General features: G+C 32.9%; 2 protein-coding genes across 2 annotated transcripts; one reads left to right on the forward strand and one right to left on the reverse strand.

Moving 5' to 3' along the window:
- The first annotated feature begins 1,235 nt into the window (after nt 1-1,235).
- On the forward strand, nt 1,236-5,493 carry LOC110664160 (putative BPI/LBP family protein At1g04970). The gene is made up of 6 exons (XM_021823723.2): nt 1,236-1,851; nt 2,360-2,499; nt 2,734-3,085; nt 3,775-4,023; nt 4,847-4,972; nt 5,081-5,493. Exons 1-6 carry the CDS (start codon nt 1,435-1,437, stop codon nt 5,276-5,278), a joined length of 1,482 nt encoding a protein of 493 aa, XP_021679415.2. The 5' UTR covers nt 1,236-1,434; the 3' UTR covers nt 5,279-5,493.
- Nucleotides 5,494-6,330: 837 nt separating this feature from the next.
- Nucleotides 6,331-12,765, reverse strand: LOC110664162 (RNA-directed DNA methylation 4). Its single transcript, XM_021823726.2, has 10 exons — nt 12,416-12,765; nt 12,229-12,315; nt 11,677-11,768; nt 11,404-11,478; nt 11,245-11,286; nt 8,301-8,455; nt 8,099-8,217; nt 7,048-7,132; nt 6,888-6,961; nt 6,331-6,801 (listed from the first exon to the last, which is right to left on the reverse strand). The coding sequence occupies exons 1-10, from the start codon at nt 12,564-12,566 to the stop codon at nt 6,524-6,526; spliced, it is 1,158 nt and encodes a 385-aa protein (XP_021679418.2). The 5' UTR covers nt 12,567-12,765; the 3' UTR covers nt 6,331-6,523.
- Nucleotides 12,766-17,289: the final 4,524 nt, after the last annotated feature.

Raw genomic sequence — 17,289 nt, forward strand, 5'->3', positions numbered from 1 at the left:
ACGGGTAAAGAGTAATACAGACTAGAAGGAACTAAGACACTCGGATAAGAAAGTTACTCGTCCAAATATACTCGAACCACTTTCAAAGCTAAAGACCCTGAGATATACGCCTCGATCAGAATCCTATCTATATAAGGATTCTGATCGAACAGATTCCTATCAATACTCAATCACAAGAACTCCTAATCCCAACAGAAGAATACGTCAAAGGCCTAAAGGCCCTTAGGTATGTGTGTTGGACCAAGTTATTAATTCACCTATTATCTAGTTCTCATTACTAACTTAAGCATCGGAGCAGTAGTCATCTAACTCACCCAGTGCTCTTCTTATTTTCCTGCAGATTAAACTTGACATCCATTACCCGCCAGAAAGGAGAATAACATTAAATAGACTAATCTCTCTCTCTCTCTCTCTCTCTCTCTCTCTCTCTCTCTCTCTCTCTATATATATATATATATATATATATATATATATATATATATATATTCTATTGATATTATTTGTTAATATTTTTAAATCATAATAATAATTACAATATTATAATAAAAGAATAATAATGTAAACCAAAATTTTATTATTTTAAAATAGTATTTATAGTAAAAAAAAAAAACTAAAAAAGACAAAAGAAATATCATTAAAAATAGATGGATAATTTGTTGTTACACTTGTAAAGAGATGAAAGTTTTATATTTAATTAACACGATGTTGGTATATGAAGTAAAATTCATTTAATCATAAAATATAGTCATTTTAAAATTAATTTAATAAAAAATAATTAATACAAATTTAATAATCAAATGGATAATTAAAATGACAATAAAAAATAAAATAACAAAATAATTTAAATTCACAAAATACTTAAATGGTTTAGAGATTTCAAGATATATCTTGTAAAAGTTAATAAAATATATATATTTTTTAATAATAAAAGAAAAATTTTATAAATAAAAATGCCAAAAATAAGGAATGGGCAATTAAAATAGTAAATTACACTTATTATAAACTAAAATTCTTTGAAAAATTTTCACTAAATAATAATAATAATAATAATAATAATAATAATTAAATAATTTAAAAGCAATTGAAATTAAAATGAGGTAAGTAATTTATTTATATAATTTAAAAGAGTAAAAAAAAAATAAAAATAAAGAAAATAAAATAAAAGAAGTTTATAATAATATTTAATATAAAAATAGAAAAAGAAAAAAAAAGATAGAAGTGAGAATTATAATTCGATTCTTAGCGCAAGAAAACCAATCCAATTGCGAAGTTAGCTAAGAAATCTTTCATCCCAAACCACGTTACCTCTTGCAGCAGTCTGCAGCTCCGAATCACCGTCAAGCTCCTGCTTCGAATCTCTCTCTCTCCCTTTTTATATATGTCGATGCTCTAAAACAAATTACATTCCAAAGTTGCAGGTCAGAAGCCCAAAAAATGGCAGCAACAGCACTCGTATTTCTCCTCATAACTTCTCTCTTCATCCCCTCCTATACCCAAGATATCCAATCCCCAGACCAGGAAGCTTTCATTTCAATCGTTATATCCCAACAGGGTCTCGACTTTCTTAAGAATTTGCTCATAACCAAAGCAATCTCTTCAATAATTCCTCTCAATTTGCCCAGGATTGAAAAGACGGTTAAAATTCCATTTCTTGGTAATGTTCATATGCGCCTATCTAACATCACCATATATGAAATTGATGTCTTGTCCTCTTTTGTTAAGCCTGGAGATACTGGTGTTGCAATTGTTGCATCGGGTGCCACTTGTAATTTAAGCATGAGTTGGTATTATCAGTATAGTACTTGGCTTCTGCCTGTCGAGATTGCTGATAGAGGAAACGCTTCTGTTCAGGTATAATTATGCTTGTTTTTGTCTTCTTGGACTTGTGGTAAGTCTTTGTTGTGTAGTTGATGGGTAGATTTCTCGTCCACCTCTCTCTCTCTCTCTTGTTTTTTTGGGTGTATGAAACTAGGTTTTGCTTATGAAATGTCTTTTGGTCTCAGATTTGAGTTGCGTCGTTGTGTTACTGGTGATTAAGGAAACGTACGCAATTAGAATATGAATTAGTGTCATTCTGGGATTTGTCATTGAGAATTATTCAATATGATTTTATGTGATGGGTTATGGTGGGATATAATATTGTTTGCGGTGGTGAATGCAATCCACATATGAATTAGGATAATTCTTATTCTTGTACTAGATGAGATTGGTTTTGGCAGCATATGTTTTGCATGTTTGAATTCATGGCTGTAACTTAACTTGCTTTTCTTTATTCTTTTTTGTTTATCTGTATGTTTTTCTGCTCATATTTTATGTACCTTTATCCAAGGGAAATTGATTAATGCTACTTCTGGGTAAGGTTGAAGGCATGCAAGTGGGGCTTACGTTAGGCTTGGAGAACCAGAATGGGACTTTGAAGCTGTCCCTCATGGACTGTGGTTGTTATGTTAAAGATATCTCCATCAAATTGGATGGAGGAGCATCTTGGCTTTATCAAGGGTATGAAATTCTCTATATGAATCTCCATTTGATTGAGTTGTAGCAGTGTGCTATCCCCATCATTCTGCTTGTTGCTTCAAATTCTGCTGGCTATTGGGTGGGCCTTTTGCTTATAGTCAGTAGTGGGACAGTACACCATAATTTTTGCTGAGTGGGGACAGGTGGGGAGAAATCCTCCTTGAACTCATTGGCACTTGACTCTGAAGCTTAATAATTTTTCTTGCTATGTGTCAGCATGATAGATGCATTTGAGGGGCAAATAGGGGCTGCAGTGGAAAATGCTATTACCAAGAAACTTGGAGAAGGAATTTTAAAGCTTGATTCATTTCTGCAAGCTCTTCCCAAAGAAGTTCCAGTAGATGATAATGCATCTCTAAATGTAACTTTTGTGAAGGATCCTTCATTGAGTAATTCTTCCATTGGATTTGACATCAGTGGGTTATTCACATCAAGGAAAAAGATTCTAGTCCCGGCAAATAAATACCAGAGTTCACAACCTTCAGTTTTCTGTAAAGATTCATCTAAAATGCTTGGAATTTCACTAGATGAAGCAGTTTTTAATTCTGCATCAGCCTTATATTATGATGTAAGTTTGGAATACAATAATTTCAACTGCAGTTTCTGAAACTTTTATGTTATTTCTCTTGAGTCAAATACATATTGACGGTGACCAATTCGATTCTCAGTCAGATGTTCTCTACTTTGGCCGCTTGTTAGTTTTACTCTAGGGCAAACCTTGCTATTACCCCTCTTTTTCCCTTTTTCAAATAAATTTGAACTATTGAAGTTATCCTAGCATTAAGGTTGCACCTCTGTGATTAGAAGGCCTTGGATTTGGGTGGTGGAATCAGCCTGTATGTAACCCAAGGGGATGGCTTCATGCAACGGACATCCCTCTCTGGACCCCCAACAAAGTAGGAAGTCCTGTGCACTGGGGACACCTAGTTGGTTTTTATTTGCCGTAGGGGTTATTTGAATGCATTTTAGCAATAAATCATTGGATCTGAAAAGGTAGTTCAATTGCTTAAACCTACCCCATCAGGTTGTACTAGACCATACTTTCATATGTACCACATCCAATCAATTGGCATTTTGACTTTATAGCTCCAAGGAGTAAGGTCCCAACTTGTCTCAGTATCTGGGAGAATTGGTGGTAGATTGAAGGGCATGTTATTTGACTTTCTTATAATTGCAGAAGTTAAAATTTTCTTTCAAATATATGCTCTTTTGAATATGATTCCTTTTGTGTTGAAGAACAGTTTGTTTTCTTATCAGGCAAAATTCATGCAATGGATTGTGGATAAAATACCAGATCAGTATCTTTTGAACACTGCTGGATGGAGATTTATTATTCCTCAATTGTACAGGAAATATCCGAATGATGACATGAATTTAAATCTGTCTTTATCTTCTCCTCCAATTGTAAAGATTTTAGAAAATGATATTGATGCAACTGTTTATGCGGAATTAATAATTGATGTTTTGGAAGCAGACCTTGTAATACCAGTTGCATGCATTTCACTGGTAAGTTTGTTGAAGCAAATATAAAAGCATTCTTACCTACTTTATAATTTGTGTTGTAATGATTGTTTTTCCTCCAATATCATGATTCATCTATATGATTATGATATTCCTAATATCCGCACTCTGTCAGGTATGGTGTTTAGGGTTGGCAGAATATTAATCGGGCCTGTGATGATAATCATGATTATGATGTTGTGGGCATGGGGATGATATTTATTTGCCATGGATACTTATCCCAGGCTCAAACCTTATCTAGTTAGGATTCACTATTTCCTCCACTCTATTCAATTAAGGGCTATGTTTTCAGAAACTACTAGAAATGTTTGTTATCCACATTATTCTGTCATCCTTGGTCTATTTCTCATCTTCGCCCAAAATTTTATATGGATTGTTATTAGCTTCAAAGATTGTCCATTTCCCCCCAACTTCTCTGTCCTTGAAAAACATTTTTATTGTATTAAGTAGTCAATCACAGTACATATTAGTAGGATTTGGGTAACAACTAGCATTAATACACATAATCAGAATTGCAAATATCAATTCCTTAATTTTTCTTTTGTATTAAATAGTTGATCATATATAATGATCAAAAATAATTTTGGAACGACTGGTTGATAAAATTGTCAGCATGCAACTGCAGCTTGTTTTCTTAGTCCATATACTAAAAAAATTAGTTCCAGTTAGTTTTAGCTTAGACTCATATATTAAGATAAGAAGTCAGGTGTGTTGCTTTTGTTTCACTTCAGAACTTGGTTCTCTTTTGTTAATTTATTTTAAATTTCTTTCAATGGTTAATTTGTTCTATTGATATGTGTTTACACAGGATATTTATGGCTCAGGTTCAGTTAAGATCTCAGGGAATACACTTGGGGGCAGCTTGAAATTAAAGGACTTTTCAATGTCATTGAAATGGAGCCATATTGGTAATCTTCGGTTGTATCTTATTCAGGTACGTTGAGTCACAATGCAATTCTTTTTTACCTCCTTCCTTTCCTGCGAAATAGGTTTATAAGTAATAATGTTTAGTAAAATGTTCAATATCCTTCCTCTACTGCAGCCAGTGATATGGACTCTTATCCAAACTGTTTTCTTGCCATATGCAAATGTACACCTCGCACAAGGTTTCCCATTGCCGATTGTTCATGGTTTCACCCTAAAGAATGCTGAAATAATTTGTTCAAGATCAAAAATTACAGTTTGCAGTGATGTGGAATTCACGGAGTCTCAGGGTCTGAATCAGATTATGTTCAACTAATATGTTACCGTCTGAAGTCTGATAGGGATGCACACCAAGATCCAGAAAGCGCAGGCAGATGTCCGAGTCTCTTGTTGATTCATGTGTATAAGGCACAGACAGCTAAACCCATTCCCCACACGAATGTACAAATTGTGAAGTGCCATACCATACCCATTCCCCACACGAATGTACAAATTGTGAAATAGCATACCATGGTGATTTCCTGCTTCCTACATTGATGCTTACTAATATATTTAGCACTAAATTCATTCTTGAACATAAAGGGTAATAAAGAATAACATCTGAGATGGACCATAGTTTTGATGACTTGATTCAACATGACAGTAAGATGTTTGTTGATGTTTTATGCACCGAAAGCTACTATCAACAGGACTGGAGGCTTAGATAGGGTGAATTATTGTAGGCCTTGAGATTTGGCTAAACACATCTGCTTTGATGATCCACATCAGCTTCAAACTCATAACCTCTTGACTACGGATTTGAGCTCCTTAACCTCAGAGTTACTACGATGAACTCAACTTCATGCATGAGTGCTTAGAGTTGAAATACTGGCCTTATAGCAACAAAAAGAACTCAAAATTCATTGGTATTGGTATTAGATTATTTAGGTTGTTTTTTTAAATAATATAAAGCTAAATTCAATGCCCTAGAATGAATAATTTTATCTTCAAGAAAGAACTCAGTCCTGTTCTGCTTCAAAATTACAATTTCTAGTCGTAACTGACTAGGCCTTAACCGAACCACTGGGTTTTAGTTCCCAACCATTCTGGTTTGCTTCTAGTCTGGGCTAGGGTGGGTTTTGGGTTGAGTTTTGATTCGGTTCATTTTTGAGTTTGAAATACACGCTCACTAGAAATGCAATATGTTAACAATATATTTGCAAGGGAAATATGCTCTCTATTTTGGAGCAAAAAGCACTGGAGAGAGGAGGAAGAACAATGTTACTCTCACGTATAATATATGTTCGTGAAAACACCAAAAACAAGGATAATTACACATCAATTGTAATCTTCCAAAGCGATTTGCATTAATGGTTACCCAAAAAACGCTGGTGTAAAATTCTTCTATCATTAATAGAAAAGGACTAGAATGACTGACAAAAATCTTCACAGTAGATGCAAGTAGGAATCCGTCAAGTTCACACTAGAAATTCAAGATGACAACAGAAGTCTCAAGGGATGTTTACAAGCTACCGAGAGGCAATAAGAAATGTAAGTCTGCAAAATTGTTTCACCACTATTTTCATCTCCAAGCATCGCCATCATCATCATCATCATCATCATAATCAAAGTTATCATCATCCTCATAATCAAAAGTGTCATCGTCATCATAAATTCCATCTTCATATTGGCCTGCATCTTCAGACAAGCCTTGCATCAATTCCTCGAATTCTGAAGATCTACTGCTAGCATCATCATTGTCTTCTTCTATTTCATCAGCTGATGCTTCACTCTCCCCATCAACTTCATCTTCCTCTTCGGATATTTCATCAGGATAATCATTCCGTGGATGAGCCTCAGCTAAGAAACATCAAACAAAAGAAAAAAAACACATAAAACAAAGATCATTGTGAACTTAAGGGCTGAAGTAGTAAAAGAATTGATACCATTTGAATCATCACTCTCATATTCTGACTCATCATCTAACCCATCATAGAAATCTTCATCCTCCACCTGTACCCTGAACCAAATGATATCACTTCCAATTATGAAAATGACAAAAAAAATAACAATTCAAACCAAACAAATACAAGAAATGTGACTTACAGCGGAAAAGGGCTCAAAGAATCTTCATCACCAATATCCATGTCATCCCTTATGGTATAATAGTCATATACATAATCATCAGCAGCTGACATACAAGAAACAAGACCCCGTCAAGCAATGCTTATCAACATGAACAATTACATTCCACAGCTAGTACCATAGACAGGGCTAAATAATTGTTAATTGATTGGTGGAGGTATTACAAAGGCCAACAGCATGTCTGACAAGGCATCACATTTCACATTCCCCGACTCCAACCCAAAAATGCCTATACATGATAAGACAGGAAATGTCTTGTATATGATAAACAAAACTACAGAAACCAAAACTCATACAATTACCGTTGGGCACTAAAGGAGTCGTATGCGTCTAAGATAAGAGTCACAGATATGAGAATGTTAAAGTGGATGAGTGGTCATACTAAACTAGATAAAGTCCGTAATGATAGTATTAGAGAAAAGGTAGGAGTGGGGCCAATTGAGGATAAGTTGAGAGAAGGGAGATTGAAGTAGTTTGGTCATGTGAAGCGTAGACATACTGAGGCTCCAGTTAGACAAGTAGAGCACATTAGGTTAGAGGATAGAAAGAAAAAAAAGGGGTAGACCTAAATTAACACTCACTACCATATAACATAGGCTGTACGGTAAAATTTTCTTTCAATTTATTGGGAATCTTACGATCACATAAAACTTTCATGGCACGTCTCCACTGCAACCATCCGGCTTTAATCCTATGACTAACATCCTCCTCACATCCCCCATCTACTTGAGGATAGAAAGAAAAAAAGGGATAGCCCTAAATTAACTTGGAGGAGAGTAGTACAACATGACCTAGAAGCATTATACATTTATGAGGATTCAACCAAAAATCGTTTAGAATGGAGAAAGCGAATCCATATAGCCGATCCCAAATTTTTGGGATAAAGGCTTAGTTGAGTTGAGTTGTATGATACACAAAACTACAGAAACCAAAACTCATATAATTACCGAAAGCCAATTGCCATGGTTTTAAGTAATAATACTCCTCAACATAATCAAGGGAGAGGCACAACCTTGCTTGGACATGTAATCTCGTACATCAGTTTCAATCTGCGCTGCAGCACTTGGAATAAACTCTCTAAGTAGAGGTAGGTAGCTTCTAAGAATCCTCTGATCCTCCAAAGACAAAACTCTGAAATAGAATCCCAGAGATTCAACTATTTCCTACAAATTTTGAACATATAAGAGACAAAATACAATAATGGAAAAACTTACTCCTGCTCTTGCATCTCATTGGATCTTTCCTCAACATCAATACGAACAATGTCATAAAAATGGCACATGTCATGGAGTTCCTTATCATGTGAAGTCTCTTTGTTTCCCCTTCGGCTCCTCCATATTTGTTCAAAACGAGCATTTTGAGCCAATATCTAACATTAAGAGGGAAACAGGTGAAGCAAAATTGCATGGAAAAGGAGTAACAGACAAAACTTTAAGCATGCCAGGAATCACAAAATAGATATCCATCCACTCCAGTCATAATTTTGAGATAAAATCAAAACTCAAACTAAAGTACTAGGTTGTTAGACTTGCTTTCAAAAAAATAATAAGATCCAAAACTAAATTGATATTTGCCTTTCATCTCAAAGACAATCTCAAAGAAAGCCTGATTGTGATAGTATAATGACCTCATATTTTTCCTATATATTACAATTATCTTATGCTATGCTATATATTACACATTTCTGAGGATTTAACCCAAAATCGTTCAGAGTGGAAAAAGCGAATCCATATAGCCGACCCCAAATTTTTGGGATAAAAGCTTAGTTGAGTTGAGTTGAGTTGTATGAATAGCTCTAACCTATAAATAAAAGAAAGCCAAGAATCCAAGACAGAATTCATCGCTCTCAATCCATGGAATCAACATAAAAAAAAAATGCCCGTTCGTGAAAATCATGGAGAGAAATTGAAAAATAAAACAAAATAAAATTACTGCAAAATCCCAAACATCACTGAACAATGTCAAAAGTCATGCCTAAAAAATTTGCTTATTTGGAACAAATAAATATGGAGTTCATTTTATTTGCAAATCAATCATTAATGTTTGGTTACTTATTAAGTGCACTATTCATCTACAAATTCTACAAACTTGTATGGTAGTCTTACTAATTTAGAATTTATTTGCAAACAGTACCAAATCTGATAGAATTTGGCTCCACTAGAATAAATTCCATAAATTAAAAATGTAAAATTTCAAGTGAATTTTTGTGCATATCATATATTTTACCTACAGATTTATGATTGAATTCCTTAAAAAATTATGGAATTTATCTATATCCAACCAACCAACATTCCTCTAGTGCCTGACTTTGAGGATCATTCAGTCCCAACTCTCAAAATGGGATGGAAAGCTACATTCTATCTCAGAGATGATCTGGTCAAACTTCTATAGAAGCCAAGCCTAAACTGGAGCTAAAATAGCTTGGCTCACCTCATCAAAAACTCTTTTGCTCATAAAAATGATTTAGCTCATATCGTTGATGTCAACTAACCTTCATGCTCTGTGATAAATTATGTTTGCCATCCACACAAAAACTAGGAAGTTACGCAATAAATTACAAACCAAACCTTAACACACTTTACTACCATAACCTTAATCTTAACAACTTTGAGACAGCTACATGGATTGCACTTTTCCCCAGAACAATTATGCCACCGGAACTATGAAGATAAAAAACCATGTGCTATGTAAAAGGATATAAACTTAACAAATGAGAGAGTCAATCACAAGTTCATAATATCAGATTACAACTACTAAAATTCCCGAAGGACATAATCAAGTATTGAACATATCAAGTATCCTAAATACACAACAATGAAAAAAAGAATAGCTTTTTTCATCTGCTCAAAACAATAGTGCGAGGGTTCAATATGTCAGCATGCATCACAATAGCTTATGGTTCCTATACTAGGATAATCTCAGAAAGCAACATGCAGCTCATAGCCATTACAGTGTTATTAAAGCGAAAGGTGACACTCAAGCCATAAGGTATCCCATGGCCTTAGGCGAGAGGCGAGAGGCGAGAGGCGAGAGGCGAGAGGCGAGAGGCGAGGCGAGGCGAGGGCCTTTTTGAAGCAAGGCGCTGTAACCTGAATTGCCTTATATATATATATATATACTTCTAACATAAAAATTCATTCATTTAACTCTTTTAATAAGTAAAAAAGCACATTAAATTACCATTTGCAAATGCACAACACCTATTTATCCTAAACCAAGAGAAGCATATCAAACTTCCCATTAATGGGACCTAAAACATTTTAAAATTAAATTAATTAACCATTCTAAATGAGATTTACAATATCCATTTAATAAAAATCATATAACAATTGACAATAACAAAATGCATATCACAGTGCCCATATAATAGACAATATGAAACAACAAATTAACAAAAAAAAAAGTGCTACTGCTTGATAAAAATGGCGTAACTGTTTGTAAGAGAAGGAAGCATAGAAAAGATAAGAAAAAAAAATAAAAAGAAAAAAAGGGAAAATAAGTAGGAGAGGAGAAAAAATGACGTTCTCCAAGTCTGTTGGTGAGAGGAAAACGACAGGTGAGAGGGGAGAAGAATACAGAAGAAGAACAGAGGAGAGAGAAAGGAAAGAAGGTGAAGAGGGCAGAGAGAGAGAAAGAGAGAGAAAGGAAAAATACCTGGTCTGGTGCCGTTCTGCAAGTCTGCTGGTGGCGTGAGTTTAGGGTTCTTTTTTTTTGTATTTTTATGCTGTTTAAAAAAGATAGAAAAAGGGAAAATGGACTTTCTTCAATCAGGCGACGCCTTGGTTGCCCAGCGCCCCTCTCCTCAGCAATCTCGGGCACGGGCCTCCTTCAAGTTGCCTCACCTCAGCCAGGCAAGGTGCCTCGCCCAGCACCTCGCCTTGCCCAGCGCCTCAACTGGCGCCTTTTATCGCCTTTAATAATACTGAGCCATTATGTGCCAAATCACAGATTCACCTATGACTACATCAAGAACTAGAAAAATACCAATCTCTAAATATATGTATTCTTGTTATGGTGGAAACTAAATGACATTCATTAGTTGGCATGGCTTCATATTAATACACAGATTCTGACAGCTAAATACGTTGTCATTCTAATATAATGTATATGAATATGAAATAGTATGTTTCAAGTAAATCAAATTTTCACTATGCATACCTCTTGATTTTGTCTGGCCTTGGACAAAAGCTGCTCTTGTTTCTGTTGGCATTACATTGGAAATACCAAGTGTTAGATACAGTGACTAGCAGAAAGCCTCCACCACTGTAAGTGGCAGTTTAGGTTGAGTTATTTAAGATAGAAAACAAGAAATTTTACATTATTCTTTCTGAAGATATTCTGTTTTCGTTCTTTATTTTTTGGAATGTCTTGAACAGCATCAGCAGAACTAGGCTGTAAAAGAAAAGAATAACTCAATCGAGAAAAGTACAATGGAATAAAATTAAATATGTTGCAAGGGGAATGGAACTTCTTTGAGGGAAAAATTAAACCCTTGAATATAAGCAGCTTATTTTAACATAGAATTCAGGAGCACATAACTAACATGTACCAGTTGATAGACAAAGGCAACATAAAAAGCCACATACATACCACAAATGATTGTAATATATCAATAGTGGCTTCCTTGCTGTTAACCGTCTCAACATGTTGTACAAAAACTTTCTTAGTCTTCAATTCCTTCACTGCAGCAGATGAAGGACAATGCATCAGCATACATAGAGAGAAAGAAAACAGATGAATGGCAGTGATCAAAATTGACCCAGAAATTTGAACAAAATGCCTTAAAAAGTATAACTGATTTCTAACACTTGGGGAACTAAATTGAAGTCTCAAACTCAATCCTTAACCCAAACTCTAGCTATCACTTCCCAACTCAAAATCAATGTTTAGAGCATTAAAGTATTTCGCAAATCCAAAACTTAGACGATAGTGGTAGAATTACAAGTCAAAACTTCTTAAATATTTGTACTAATGCCAAATTATGATAAAAAACCTTAAGAAAATTTACTTTATTGACAGTCTTCCATAACCAATTCAACAACTAACATAAAATTGCAAGCCCTAGTTTCAATTTTCACGAAGGGAGAATTATGCGTGAAATAGTGGAAACGAAAAATCAAACTATGGTTCAGCACTTCATACCTCTTCCATGATCTGATTCACCACCAATGGTCAACTGCTCAAAATCCAACAGCGGGCGCTTTAATGGCCTCTCATTAATTTCCAGCCCTAAAACCCAAAACAATTTTCCACCAGTGAAGATTAGTAACCAGAAACTAGTTTAAAGAAGAAAAGAGAAGAAAGAGCATAGAAAAGCCCTTTAACTCACATAAGGCGTCGAGTCGAGACTGGTTGGACTTGCGCTTAACCCTAACAACCACCGGTTTTTCACTGGTGCCTTTGGGAGGAGATGAAGTGCTTCCGCTGATACTCGCCATGCAATCTAGGGTTGGATGAACTTGTTTTGAATTATCAAGCATTGGCCTAAAAAAGGGTTCGCAACGGTAGAGAACCTGCGAATTTAAAACTATCAGAACCCTATGAAAGCGTGGCGATGAGAGTAGTGAGCGAATCGAGAGACTGTGAGACTGAATAGCGGGCTGCAGTCCGCAGAAAGTCCAGAGAGAGCCGAGGCTCTGAAAGCGCGAGATGGCGAGAGGAATAAGATGAAAACCAGGGAAATAATTTTATTTTATAAATTTTGAAAATAATAATATTTTAAATTTATTATTAATTATTTTATTTTTTATTTTTATTAATTATTATATTTTTTTTATTTTTATTTTTACATAATAAAAATCATATATAATATAACAATATAATAAAATATATTGACCAACGACATGGAATAAATTAAAATTAATTAAATCATAAGATTATTTTTCTATTTTAAATATTAAAATTTTTTTACATCTTTTTAATGTATTAAAGAAATTATATATTTAAATATTATCTTTATTTAATAAATTAATTATTTTAAAAATTTTAATAATGTGAAAAGCATAAAGATAATGTAACACACTATATATATATATATATATATATATATATATATATATATATATATATATATATATATATATATATATATATATATATATTGATATTGGAAGAGAGGCATATGAAATAAATAAATGTTAGTACATTGTAATAGGTATTTATTATAGTATTAAAAAAGTAATATTTTTACATATAAATAATTAAGAAATTAACAATTTAATTATAATTTAAAATAATTAAATAATTAATTAATAAAAGGGTAAAAAAATTTAATTAAATTAAATAAATTACATTTTGTAAGGAAATCATCAATTGACATAATTTTATAATTCTACATGACAGTACTAAGAAAAATATATAATACATAAATTTTTCTAAAGTAATATAACATGATTAATATTAACCTAAATAATAATATTAATGAGTTATTAATTATACTCTAAAGTATAAAAAAAAATAAAAAATTAAATATTACTTCAAAATTTTCGTTTACTGTAACTACGTTAATTAAATTGTATTTATTTTTTCATAATTCATTATACAGTATTCAATTAATATATATATATATATATATATAATTAGATAAATAAAAATAGAATAATATTAAAGTAATTAGAATTTATTAAATATGTGAAAAAGAGAGAAATGGTAAAACTTTTAAGTATTTCATGTGAAATCACCTTAGAATGCAACCTGACAGCCTTTTAGAAATGTAACAAATATACTTGGTAAAAAATAAAAATTAATAATTAGAATTTAAATTAGTAAAAATATTATAATTATTAAGATTTGTAGGATATTTAATTTTATTATATAATTTATCATAATCATTTAAAAAATTGAATTTTAAATTATTTTTCAATCAAATAAACATTTTACTTTATAAAAGAGCTATTATTAATATATAATATTATAAAAAAATTTATTATAAAATTATAATTTAAAAACTAATAATTAGAACTTAAATTAAGAAAAAATTATAAATATTAAAATTAGTGGCATATGTAATTTTATTATCTAATTTATCATAATTGTTTGAAGGGTTGAATTCTAAATATTTTTTAATTGTTATAATTCAACTTTGCTAAGCAATCTGCAGCAACATTAGCACTTCTTTTGACATACGAAAACTCTACAGACTGAAAATGAAAACTTATCTGACGAATTGCTTGAACAGTAGCTTGAACTTTTCAAAACATAAAATTGCTAAGATCTTTAATTACTGAAATGAGATCCTTAGAATCTGATTCAAAAATAACTGAATTACATTCTCTTAATCTTGCAAGGTTGGATGCTTCAAGGACTGCAAAAGCTTCCCCAACCAAAGGAGATTGATAGAACAACTTTTTAGTAGCCCCATCCACCACTTTGCCATTGTGATCTCTATCTAAAACTGCAATGGATGGCCGCTTGTTGATTGATTTCTTTCCATGCAACGTCACTATTAAGCTTTAGAAACCCAGGAGGCGGTGGCTGCCAAGAAGTAGGAGAAGAGCTAATTGTCCTTGAGCTAGAATTAGCACCCATAGCAGAATTAATATCAACCAGAGTTTTGGTTATACGGTGTGCAGCAGCTCTAGAGTCAGGGACAACATGATCAAACACTACTCTGTTATGTTCCTTCCATATACTCCTGCATGTTACTAAAATTGAAGACAAAATTGCTTGAGAATCCGGGAAAGCAGATAATCCCCTTAAAACTGATGACCACCAGTCTGCTAAAGAGCCAAAACCAACAGGATTTGGTTTAAAAACACGCGGGCCAATAAACCTAGTTCCTCAGTTTACAGCCCTTGGAGGCAAATGGGGCAGGAAGGATTAGGCAAGATGCCTCTCTTAACCACATTTTCCTTTGAAGGAAGAACATTACTCACAGCTTTCCACATGAATACTTTGATCTTCAGGAGGGTTGGGATGCTCCATAATTTATTCCACTCTTGAGCAGATATTACACTTGAATGCATTGGTCGAGTATTCAATTGGTTCACATATCTACTAAAGAAGCTTATACCCGGATCTGATAGTGCAGCTTCCTGATCTTTCAAAATGCCACACCATCTTGTCTTGGCAGCGCCTTGGGGCTGTAGGAATAGACAGAATTTTCACAGCATCCTCTCTTCTGAAAATACTTGCAATGACATTTTCTTTCCACCTCAAATTAATCATGGTTTATCAAATCTGCAACAACATTAATATTTCCAGAACAATTTGGAGGCTTAAAAACACGGAAATTAGGAGCAGCAGGAATCCAAGGATCATCCCATAGATTGAAGCACGACAGTGACATCATATTTTACATAGGATGTCTGATTTGGCCAAGAATTGAGCGAGAAGGGCTATAATAAAGTGAAGGCAATGAGTTATACAGCGTAACTGTGTGAAGTAAAGAAGACACACAGCCTGACCCTAAAAGAAGGACCTCAGATCCAAAAAGTCACACGGCCTAGGCATTCAAAATCCCATGGCCATTAGGGGTGTTCGGTTCCGGTTCAGTTCAGAGTTTATCTAGGAACTAAAACCGAATGAAAATTTTAGTACGGTTCTAGTTCGATTCTTCATCGTTTCAGTTCCGGTCCAATACAATTCTTGATTCTTTAGTTTCGGTTCAGTACGATTCTGATTCAGTTCTCAGTTCTTAAAATAATTTTATATAATTATTTTCTTAAAAAGTCATACTTGAATTAGTATTTAAGTTTTGAATTTGGTTATTAATACAGAATATATCATATAATATATTTTTTAGTTATTTTTAAATTATATAATATTTAACTATAAAGTGCATATATAATTTAGGATTAAATATATTATATAATATAATACTATAAGTATATCATATAATATACATTTTAACTATTTATTAAACATATAAGATATAAATATAATTAAGAATATATATATATATATATATATATATATATATATATATATATATATATATTTAAAGTATACAACACATCTAAAATAACATAAAAAATATATATATAAATTCGATTCTTGGTTTGATTGTAACGTCCCAAACTTTTGTGCTCTCAATAGTGCCATATTCTGTCAGTGAATAGTACTATTCAAAGCCAGTCTAAGGACAAAAAATAAGATGAAAATAAAATGAAATAAGTATTATAAAAATCAAAAGTACCATCGAGTTATGAACTTAATCGGTGTTACCGAAAAAGATTGACTATAACCTGATAAGGGATATTTTGCTCATTTGACACCCATAGTTGACTTTTGATTTAAATGTCCACTAAAATGAGTAACATCAAAATTTTGAAAATGAAATTAAAATATGAAGTTATATGCAAATTAACAAAAGGGATATACATGAAATTATTATAAAAGTTAAAAATTAAAATAATTTTAATTAATTATTATAATTTTGCTTAGGGATAATTACAATTATATAAGGACAAAATGGCATTAAATGAAGAAAAGAAAAAGCTATCTTCTTCCTTGGAAACTCCTTGGCCGAACCACCATAGGCAAAAGCTTCCACCATTTTCAAGCTTCCAAAGCTTAATTTCCCATGCCATTCCACCGTGAAATTCAAAGTTCCATTCACTAAAACTTGAGCATATACTTTGGGGAAGAGATTAGAAGTAAAAGAAAGCAAGAGAATTAAAGATTTGGCAAGGTCAAAGTTGGTCAAGTCAAGGTTAGTGCAATTTATAACCACCTCTCTTCTTCAATTCTTAAAATCATGTTCTATTGAAATAAAATTTCATGGAAAATTGAAGTAACATGTTTGAATAGATGATCTTAGATTCCGGCCAGCTTGAGTATGTGAGGACCTTGATATGTTTGATGGTGTTGATGATCAATTTTAGCCTAGGAAATGTTATACCTATGAAAGATATGTAGAATTTGCATGTGTGGCATGAGATGTGCTTGTGTAGTTAGGGTTTTGGACCAAATTTGGGAATTTGGTGTTGTGGTATGAAATTTACATTGTTGAGGTTAATTATGGACTATTTGAAGTGTATTGAATGTGATTTGAAGTTGATAGTTAGCAGAAATTAAAGATTTAGAAGTGCAATTTCTGTGTAGGGAATTCTGAACCTATGAGTCCAGTGTGTTTAAATGAGCATAAATAGAGTTACATTGCTATAATTGGTGTGAGGCCAATAGGAGATGAAACTTAGGATACAATGCCATATTTTTGATGAAGAGAGCCTGTCCAGAAACTGAATCTAATTTGACCTAAAA

This window comes from Hevea brasiliensis, chromosome 7 (assembly GCF_030052815.1).
Source record: "Hevea brasiliensis isolate MT/VB/25A 57/8 chromosome 7, ASM3005281v1, whole genome shotgun sequence".
In the NCBI taxonomy this organism is placed as follows: Eukaryota; Viridiplantae; Streptophyta; class Magnoliopsida; order Malpighiales; family Euphorbiaceae; genus Hevea; species Hevea brasiliensis.

What these genes read in the sequence shown, in the direction of transcription:
- LOC110664160 (XM_021823723.2), top strand. Translation starts at nt 1,435, where the DNA reads ATGGCAGCAACAGCACTCGTATTTCTCCTCATAACTTCTCTCTTCATC. An exon ending in GCATCTTGGCTTTATCAAGG is followed by an intron (nt 2,500 to 2,733) that starts GTATGAAATTCT and finishes GCTATGTGTCAG; the next exon opens with CATGATAGATGCATTTGAGG. An exon ending in CATCAGCCTTATATTATGAT is followed by an intron (nt 3,086 to 3,774) that starts GTAAGTTTGGAA and finishes TTTTCTTATCAG; the next exon opens with GCAAAATTCATGCAATGGAT.
- LOC110664162 (XM_021823726.2), bottom strand. Translation starts at nt 12,566, where the DNA reads ATGCTTGATAATTCAAAACAAGTTCATCCAACCCTAGATTGCATGGCG. An exon ending in ATATCTTCAGAAAGAATAAT is followed by an intron (nt 11,287 to 11,403) that starts GTAAAATTTCTT and finishes TAATGCCAACAG; the next exon opens with AAACAAGAGCAGCTTTTGTC. An exon ending in AATGAGATGCAAGAGCAGGA is followed by an intron (nt 8,218 to 8,300) that starts GTAAGTTTTTCC and finishes ATTCTATTTCAG; the next exon opens with AGTTTTGTCTTTGGAGGATC.